This window comes from Lactuca virosa, chromosome 8 (assembly GCF_052849685.1).
Source record: "Lactuca virosa cultivar CGN04683 chromosome 8, Lactuca_virosa_CGN04683_v6, whole genome shotgun sequence".
Taxonomy (NCBI): Eukaryota; Viridiplantae; Streptophyta; class Magnoliopsida; order Asterales; family Asteraceae; genus Lactuca; species Lactuca virosa.
This window is the reverse complement of record NC_136433.1, coordinates 303545892-303555891: the sequence shown is the minus strand read 5'-3', so window position 1 is coordinate 303555891 and position 10000 is coordinate 303545892. Positions and strand designations below refer to the sequence as shown.

The window sequence follows — 10000 nt, the reverse complement described above, 5'->3', positions numbered from 1 at the left end:
CTTTGTACAATTAATAAGTTTGCTAAACACACCAACAAAGTCTGCAAGTGGAAAACAGTAGTTTAGTATACATAAGTTAAAACTTGTTAAACGGGACATAAAGATCTGTTATTGATTATTAGAAGTTCATGTAAATAATTGTCTTTAATGTATGTATGATGTATAAAGATATGAAAACCTGCATGTTGATCCACATAATCTGAGATTTGTTTTTTTGGAAATGAAATGAAACCAATATGTAGGGATGATGCGCGTGTCCGGAACAAATGTAATTGATGATGTCGTCCCAACAGCTATGTAAACGTCTTTTTCCAGCCATTTTTTATAACAGTCTGACACTCCACATCCATATTTTTCAATTGTATGGCATCTGTTAGGAATAAGGACAGATTGTACAAAACCTTGTTCCTTTCGTTGTCCTAGAATTTGGATGGCATCGCCCATACAAATACATTACAAATAAGCAACTAAAAATAGAAACTTGAAAAAAATTATTGCAACGGAATCTAATTACTTACATTCTTGTCAACACCCAAGAACCATGTTTCCTGACTTCTTATTTGTGGAGTCCACATCCGCAATATTCGAAGTTAAAAGCATTGAAAAAATAGTAGTTTTCTTGTAAAGTATGTAGCTGGTGGTTGACAATATAAATATGATATCATGTGAAACGTAGTCATAAACCTGTATTGCTGTTCCCGGACATCCATAGTGTATCTCTGATATTGTTGTTGCTATTTGAGACATATCTGGAGTTATAATAACATAAAATTAAAAGCATAATCTTCTACTGCCTTAGTAAACATTATATTGTATGTATTACTGAATTTAGCCAAATAAAAATAAATAAAAGATGTTGTATATGAGTATAAAAGATAAATATGTATTTAACCTCTGAGTTATTAATTTTCTGTAGAAAGTCTTTGAAATCAACGTTTTTGGTTTTGTTATTTCTGCTTTTCTCATCAGAGTGCATAAGTATTTTGACTGAATTTGGGGATGTAGCACGTGACAATGCAACATAAAGATGTCCGTGTGTGAAAATCGGTTCAGGTAGATAAATTCCAATTTTTTAAAAGATTGCAAAGTCAATGGTCATAGCATAACATACTTTAACCGGAAACGGTTTTCTTATGAAGGTAAATGGCATATCAGGAGCCTTATGGATAAATCTAATACGGGGTAGAAAAACTTTTTTCCCGACACAGGTACCGGTAATAATTAATGTCTTAATTACATTTGGCAATAATTGTGAAACCATTAATCGTGTTCCGTTGCATAAACCTTCTTTTTGGTTTATATTACGAATCAGCATGATGGGTGTGTCAATTTTTAATGACAGTGAGTGTGTAGGAATGCTAGGGAAGGTGAGGGCATTCAGATATTCCAATGGATAGAAACTGCTAAATTATGTACTTTGCTTGCCATTGAATTCAATACTATCAGCACTTTCGTAAATCTTTGAACGACCACGGGTTTTGTGTAGAACCATGTCATTTATTATTTGGATCGTCTCATTTTTGGGACAGACTATTGCCCTACCAGATAAGACAGTAGGCGAAAGTTTTACTTGAAGAACATCTCCATAAACAAAATCTATAAGGACATCTAACTCGTTTTCTGATCGAGGAATAAGAAGTGAATTAGGAATTTCAATCCATCTAGTATTTTTCCTATCAACTGCATCGATTTCACCAATGACTCCATCTCCAACTTTTAGTAACCAAGATGCAAACTATCTCACACTTAATTATGCTTCTGATGAACTGCAAGAGCCTTTAAGCCTCATATTATCATTCAATTTATGTAATCTAAAATATGGCCATAAGTATGAGTTTGGTAAGGTGAGAGCAATTATTTCCGAGGGTGTACTCTTTGGAGAGATAGGAAATGTTTGTTGGAAGTCACCTCCTAATAACATTGACATACCACCAAAAAGGTTTCATTTCGCATTCAAGGATATCTCTTAAAGACCGATCCGGACATTCAAAGCAACGTCTATCACTCATTGGTGCCTCATCCCATATAATGATAGAAGTACGTTTTAGTAGCTTAGCAAGCATTGTACGCTTTCTAATATTGCACGCAAAACTATCTTAAAAGTCAATTGGAATATTGAACCTAGAAAGAGCAGTCCTTCCTGATGGAAGGAGCAGAGATGCTATTCCTGAAGCAACAATACCAAATGCTATTTTTCCTCTTGAACGGAAATAAGCAAGCAAAGTATTCCACAAGAAATTTTTTCCAGTTCCTCCATGGCCATAAACAAATATAATCACTTGTTCTTGTCTCTCTTCTGCATATCGAACTTTGTTGTAGATTTCAAGTTGTTAATGATTCAGAGATAACAACATCTGCTCATGACTGAAAGTAAGTACGACTTTATCATATGTTGTTTCTTATAGGTACAGACGATTTTTTTAACATACCTACGGTATCCTCTGTTAGTTTGGGCAGGTGAAAATCAACAACAGACCTTGAAGGCGTTGATGACTTAAGCAGGTGATCAAGCTCAAATAAAACCAACTACTATACATGAGAATCATCTATATTTACCTCAAGACTGGGATTTGACAGTTTAATAGCATACACCAAATCATCACTCATTTTCCTCCACCCAATGCACCATAAAGACATCGGATCATTAACACCACAGAGAAGGAGAAGATAACAAAACAGAGAACGTAGTTAAGGTGATGTTGCCCATTCAGAAGCCTGGATAAAAGAATCCATCCATTCTCTATCATCCCTTATTAGACCTAATGCATCACAGGCGCCACGGAAATCAGAATACATCGTATTCGAAACAGTACGCAACTCTTCATAAGATTTGCAGCCTTTTTGATGACAAAGTAACATCCTTAGGAAAAATAATCCTCCAGCTGTTGGATGAACAAAGATAAGCTTGCCAAGCGCATGGGAGTTTGAACGTTTTCTTCTTTTCCAACTTTTTGCCCTTTTGTCCCACCAATATTTGGTAGGATAAGAGGCATATGTAAGATTATGACCAGATGCATCCCACCTATTTTTTTCAAACCAACCTAACAGCAAACTACTACCAAAGCTGGGATCCTCTACAACCAGTTTAAGATGGATATTTTCTTTAAAGAAAACCGACTGGATATTCGGCAAATGCACATGCAGAATCACAACAGGAGGATCGCGCTCGTGAATAGGATAATCAAGTATACGCTATGCAGCCTCATGAGGACACAGAAAATGCCCATCAATGTAATTTTTTATCTCATCAACAACCATACCCTCTGCAGAAGTGGAAGCCTCACAACATTGAACGTCTTTATGAATTACAAATCTAACACGTTCCATTCCCTTTGAAACATACTTGAACAAATACTTGATCATCATATTCCAACCACAATACTCAACTTTGACATGTGCATTGAAACGACAACACAACCTTTTGTTATATGGGACTATGTACCTGTTATCTATTTGAATACCACTTGGTAATGTATGAACAGATACTGAATTTCTTTTATAATGCGCATAACCATCCTTATCAAATACTGTAGTAGAAAGAAATGTCTTTGGGAATTTCTTCTTACACTTACCATCCTTCATACAAGGCACCTTGCTATTTAGCAAACCACACGGTCCATGTAGTAGATATCTTGTAACAATACCATATAAGATTGCTTCAGAAACTGGATTTGGTAATTCAGCAGTAATGTATTTGTCAATTGCTGAAGGTTCCTTTATCTTATGAGAATCTACTACCCATATCAGCACATGACAATGTGGCAAACCCCTTTTTTGAAATTCGATGGAATATAAGTCTGCATGAAAAAAAAGGAAAAATAAGTAAATAATACCAATATAAATATAAGCGTATGAATAAAGAAACTTTGTTTATAAAAAAATGGAAAAAGTATTTACATTTTCGTCAGATAGTAACTTACATGTTGAAACAGGTCCAAAAGTTTTATTAGATTTTAGGTTTGCAATAAACGCATCAACTTTCATACGGAAAACACGTCAAAATTATGTCATCCCTGCTGCCAACATCAGATTGGTAATATGAATTCATGTAACGTGTAATTTCTAGCCACCCAACATTGCATGTGAAGGTTATAAAATACTGTGGATTCCCATACTCCCGACAAATACAAAGAGCATCATGATAGTGGCTGTACATGTGTCGCGGACCACTAACAAAAGATGGAGGCAGAAGCACACGCTTGCCAATAGATCGACTTTCAGTATCACCACGTGATATTGCATCATAAATACCACTAACATATGCTGATCTTAGTTGGCTTTGATTATGTTCATAAAACTCAAGATGTGACAACTCAATACAGGCATAAGCATCAACTAAATATTGCTGAAACAATCTACGTGAATTCAACAAAAGAGAGTATATACCATTCCTTGCGTGTATTTGATAACTGTAGTACATGTTAACAGTCAGATTCCTAACCTTAGTACTCATGTCATTATAAAGCTTCAAACGTGGGGACCAACCTGCCTCACCATACGGAAACAATATAGGATACTGCAAGGGCATGTAGCTAGGATGAAGTTTACTAATCCTACGCGGAGGTCCTTTTCTAGAATGTACAATTATGTTGTATGTACTACCAACTACATCTTCACCAACAACAATACAACCCAATGTACCAGGAGCCGGAGGACCATATAGACGATCAGGAACATCATTAAATAGACAAACTGCATACTCAACCAATTTCTTCTCAGCAGCAATATCTTTTGCAATTATGGATTGTAAAAATATCCATAAGACTTTGAACAATTTTTGGATCCAACGTCTGATTTTCAGTCTCTTGAAGGGCAGACAGCCTATTCTGCAGCTCATGTTTTGTATCAACTATATATAATTGTAAAAACTTAGTCCCCTTTTCATCAACCACACCAAAAGCACCTATCCATTGACAAACCTGACCGGAGACTTTGAACACATAAGGACCACCGATATTATTAATAGCCTCATCGACCTTACCCCGGAAAGATGTCATACTAAACATATTATTATAACCCCTTATGTTTTTCATAAAAGGGGGAAAATCATAGAAAGCCAATAACAAATCAGGAGGCACAAGTGGATATGGCAAAACGACAGACCCACACCTACAACAACGTGTATAAGCAGGATAATCTGGGAGTGATAAATAGTTAACCATTTCATCAAACCAAAAAAAAAAGTTGAACATGACTTACAAATAAAAGTACAATCACCAACATCATCATAAGAAGGCAAAATAAAAGAGTCGTTACAGACAGGTGAAGATAGTATCTTAAGAGAAATAATTGCAGCCAAATACCGAGAGAAACGATGTTTGCAAGATAAAACTGCAGCCATGAGAGTGTATAAGAAAAATCACAACACATACCTAAAGAAGAAACAGAGTCGGCGAAAAGCACAAGTAGACAGACGTGGAAGAAAAATAGTTATGCAGAGAAGCAAAGAAGAATATAAAGAAAACAGAAACGAACCGTATTGGAGGAGAAAGGCGGCAACCTACCTTGACGAAAAGAAGATAAGCGCGAAGCAAATTAGAAGTTCCAGTGAGGAAAAGAAGATAATCACCAACAAAAGCGGAAGTTCTAGTGGCAAAATAAGAAAGAAGAAGACTTCCGTGTGCAAATAAGAAAGAGAGGAAAGCTAACTGTAGCTAAGGTTTTAGGAATTGATAGTATATACTAATTACATCCAGTTTCAATTTTAAAAAATAAGAGTAAATTACATTTTTGGCCCCAAATTATAGCTACGTTCACAAATTTTGTCCCATCAAATACAATACAAAGCTGTTTTTAAAAAAATGTTAATGAAAATTAAGAAATTCTATTAAACTATACTTATAAATTTATTATCACGATAATGTACTTTGAAAACCAACTCAATTATAGCTGTGAAATTTTATGGCTTTTGGGTGGAATTGCTACAATTTGGATAGATTTTTCCAAGCTTTATAATGAAAAAAAAATCTAACAGACTCAAAATGATGATAAAAATATTATTTCAAATGAATGTGTAAACCAAGGGGGAAAAGCACACCTTTTTTTGGGCATTTTTGCAAACACTTTATGTTCACTTTCTTTAAGCATTTAAAAGTTTATACAGCCCACTTTACAAGGTCATTCACATCAAATCCTTCCTTAGTAGCCTATATAATTTGTAACATCCGGATTCCCAGGTATATGATTTCACTTATTTATTTTTGAGGATTATTGATCTACTCGACGAGTTGGTGCTACAACTCGCCGAGTAGAGGCGGGTGCGACCACGTGGGTTTAATGATCTACTCGACGAGTCCGAGAGTCAACTCGCCGAGTAGGCGCTGTGGGTGGAAACCCTAAATCCCCGGGTTTGGAGCCTATTTAAAGGCACTTATAGCCTCATTTGCGGCTACACTTCCCTGAGAAAAACCCTAATCACCCTTTGAGCTTTTAGAGAGAGAGAGTGTGAGCTAACATTGAGCATTTTGGTGTATCTTTGGAAGAGAGGAGGAGGTTTTCGAGCAAGGACCAAGAGGAGGCTGTTAGATCTGTTGTTATTCGTCCAAGGGCTCCTGTTAAAGGTATAAAGTTCGAACCTTTCTCATTTGTTGAGTAGATCTCTAGTTTTTGGAGATTAGGGCTTTTTATATATATTATTGGGACTTTGAGGACTGTGAGTTCATGTGGAGGTTTGGACTTTAGATCTGGACCTTGTGAGGTCCATAGCATCCAAAGATCCCTGCTTTATTCAGCCTTAGTGGAACACTTGAGTGAAAAACCCATATGAGAACATGTTCTTGGCATTTCATGCCCAAAGTGTCATGCATGAACGTAAAGCCTGTGACTTTACGTGATAAATGAGCCCTGAGAGTGTAGATCTAGAGTTTGGAGAAGTCTTCTGCCTTAAAATCGTCTGATTTAGGAGAGAGTCTGAATGGACTCGCCGAGTGCAGGAGCAGACTCGACGAGTCGGTTAGGGTTTGTCCCGAAGAGTTGTTAATGCTGTTACTCATCGAGTTAGGGGTTAACTCGATGGGCTGGATCGTCGCAAGAACCTCTGGATAGCGACTGGACTCGACGAGTTACATGAGTGTACTCGGTGAGTCAGGTCAAACTAGGTCTGTTGACTCGAGTTGACTTCTGTTGACTTTAGGGTTTGACCAACAAAAGTAATGGAGACCGTGGTGGGGTAAAATGGTCTTTTACCCATTCCAAGAGCTAGAGAGAGAGAGTAAGAGAAACTTTTGGAGTATTTGAATAATAGTGGAGTATTGATTAGAAACGCTTATCTAATGTGTTAGGCGGATGCTAGTTCGAGATTTCCGAGTACGTGGCTGTTGCTTGCTAGTTTACGAGGTGAGTCTTCTCACTATACTATACCTAATGTGGTATTTATGTGTGACCGGAAGGTCTTTATGTGCTTACTTGAGTTGTGCAGTTGTCTGTGTGATATATGCTATATTATGACCGGACTGGAAGGTCCAACGAACCAAGGGACTGGAGGGTCCCAACCAGACCGGACCGGAGGGTCCAACGAATCATGGGACTGGAAGGTCCCAACCAGATCGGACCGGAGGGTCCAACAAATCATGGGACTGGAAGGTCCTAACCAGACCGGACTGGAGGGTCCAACGAGTCACGAGACTAGAGGGTCCCACTGAGACACATTGACCGGAAGGTCTTACAGAGTATAGCCTCGAGTGGCTAATGTGTTGTATGTGGTATTTTGGGGAACTCACTAAGCTTTGTGCTTACCGTGTTATGTGTTATGTGTTTCAGGTAGTTCTGAGGATCGCGGGAAGGCACCGACATGATTGTACACACTGGCGAGAAATTATTTTATGATTCTGGGATTGTGATTTACACTAGTAGATTGTTGACATTTGAGACACTTGTGATTTTTATGAAATATAATATATGAGTTTCATGTGTTTTAAAAATGAAAAAAAAATTGTTTGAAAAATTACTTCGTTACAAGTTGGTATCAGAGCCTTGATTTGAGGGATTCGGATGCACCTTTGGGTATGTCTGGACTCAAACTGAGGATTTGAGAATTTTTTTTTAAAGGTAGTATTGGGCCCGCACTACTGGAAGCACCGGGTCGGTGAGCAGTTCAAGTAAGAATCACTGGGATACTAAGGAGCAAGTAGGGGGAATAATCGACTGTGAGTATACTTGAGCGAGTCTCTGATTATTTTGTTTTGTATTTCAGAGACATCATGGTGGGTACGCGCCACAACCCAGGGGCAGTGGTACCAGTGGTACCAGTAACGATGAGATTCGGAGGATGATTCATGAGGAGGTGGCCGAAGCCATCCGAGCAGAGATTCCCGTGATGTTTGGGTCTATCAAGACCACCCTGATCGAGACATTTGATGAGCGATACGCTGCTGTCACTGAGGCTGCTGTTGTTACCGCCACTGCAGCTGTCGCTGCTACTAGGCCATAGGGAGGTGACTCGTTGTTGTTCCGGGAGTTCAGCAACACGAAGCCACCAGAGTTTGATGGGACACAGGATCCGATTGCTGCGATGAGATGGATTTCTGATATCGAGGGGGGTTTCTATACGTGTTCATGTCCAGAGCACTTGAGGTCACGGTTCGCGCTGAACCAGCTTCGTTTGGGAGCGAAGGATTAGTGGAAGTTTGTGACAACTCATTTTACTCCTGCAGAGCACACTGCCGTGACTTGGGAGAGATTTACTGTGATGTTTCGAGACAAGTATATTCCCCCGGTGGAGAGGGAACGGTTGGCCCATGAGTTTTTGTCCCTCAAACAGAGAACATATTCAGTGACACTGATTATGAGGATGTTCCATGAGAGGGCAATGTTCTGCCCTGAGCACGTGTCTACCGAGCAGGCACGTATGAGCCGGTATTTGAGCATTCTGAGGAGGGATATTCGAGAGTTCGTGGCGAACTCGACTTATCGGTCATTTGCTGAGCTTCAGGCAAATGCCCGAAAGAGGGAGATTGAGCTGGAGACTTAGGCCAGAGAGGAGGTGGAGTCTCAACGGAGGGATCGGCGGCCGACACAGTCTCAGCCGGCAGCCAAGCGAGCTAAGCCCGCAGAATCGAGATCAGGGGGCCAGAAGGGCCGCACTTGCGGGAAGTGCGACAAGAGTCATGAGGGTACATGTCGAGCGGTATGTTGCTACAAATGTGGCAAGGAAGGGCATATAGCGAGGGATTGCCCGAAGGGATTCTCAGTCTGCTTTCACTGCAACCAGATCGGCCATCGGAAGGCCGAGTGTTCCCAGCTGCTCCAGGGATCAGCGCATGGATCTGCATCTGTTGTTACTCGAGCTATAGAGAGTCGGCCAGCGAAGGACGAGGCACCGAAGGTTCGCGGGAGAGCCTTTCAGCTGACAGCGGAGGAGGTCCGCGCAGCACCTGATGTCGTGGCCGGTATGTATTCCTTTGTTTACTCTATTCTGAGATATTTATGCTTATATTGTGATATGCGTAGGTACTTTTCTTGTGAGTTCTGTATCTGCCTTAGTGTTATTTGACTCGGGTGCGAGTCGATCGTTCGTATCATTAGCATTTAGTCGCCATATCAGTATCAGACGTGAGTCGTTGAGTCGACCTTTGAGAGTTTCTATAGCTGATGAGTGTGAGGTGTTTTCCACTGATGTGATCCTGGGATGTGTGCTTGAGATTTTTGGTGTTGAGTTTCTGATAGATCTGGTACCGATCACGATGAGTGATGTATGTGTCATTGTGGGCATGGACTGGCTGAATCGGTACGGAGTGGTAATCGACTGCGAGCGTCAGTTGGTGACCATACGAGACCCTAGTGGGGGAGTGCTTACAGTATATGGCGAGGGTGCCCGATCTGGATCGGCTTTCTGCTCTGCTGCCTGAGCGAGGCAGTGTTTACAGCAAGGTTGCATGGGTTTTCTGGCGTATGTGATGGATACGCGGGTTACTGCTGAGAGATCGAGTTCTATCGCTGAGGTTCCGATAATGAGTGAATTTACGGATGTTTTTCCAGAGGAGTTACAGGGTGTGCCTCCTGA

At 40.0% G+C, this 10000-nt stretch overlaps 1 protein-coding gene across 1 annotated transcript; it reads right to left on the bottom strand.

Moving 5' to 3' along the window:
- Positions 1-2688: 2688 nt before the first annotated feature.
- On the bottom strand, positions 2689-5341 carry LOC145131671 (uncharacterized). The gene is made up of 5 exons (XM_079066327.1): positions 5200-5341; positions 4920-5137; positions 3979-4849; positions 3215-3797; positions 2689-3022 (listed from the first exon to the last, which is right to left on the bottom strand). Exons 1-5 carry the CDS (start codon positions 5339-5341, stop codon positions 2689-2691), a joined length of 2148 nt encoding a protein of 715 aa, XP_078922453.1.
- Between the last annotated feature and the right edge of the window lie 4659 nt (positions 5342-10000).

Excerpts from the sequence above, each read along its gene's own strand:
- LOC145131671 (XM_079066327.1), bottom strand. The coding sequence starts at position 5,341 with ATGGCTGCAGTTTTATCTTGCAAACATCGTTTCTCTCGGTATTTGGCT. Across the intron at positions 5,138-5,199 it reads TGGTGATTGTACTTTTATTT|ATTATCCTGCTTATACACGT; the intron begins GTAAGTCATGTT and ends TATCACTCCCAG. Across the intron at positions 3,023-3,214 it reads TACATTGATGGGCATTTTCT|GTGGGATGCATCTGGTCATA; the intron begins GTGTCCTCATGA and ends TGAAAAAAATAG.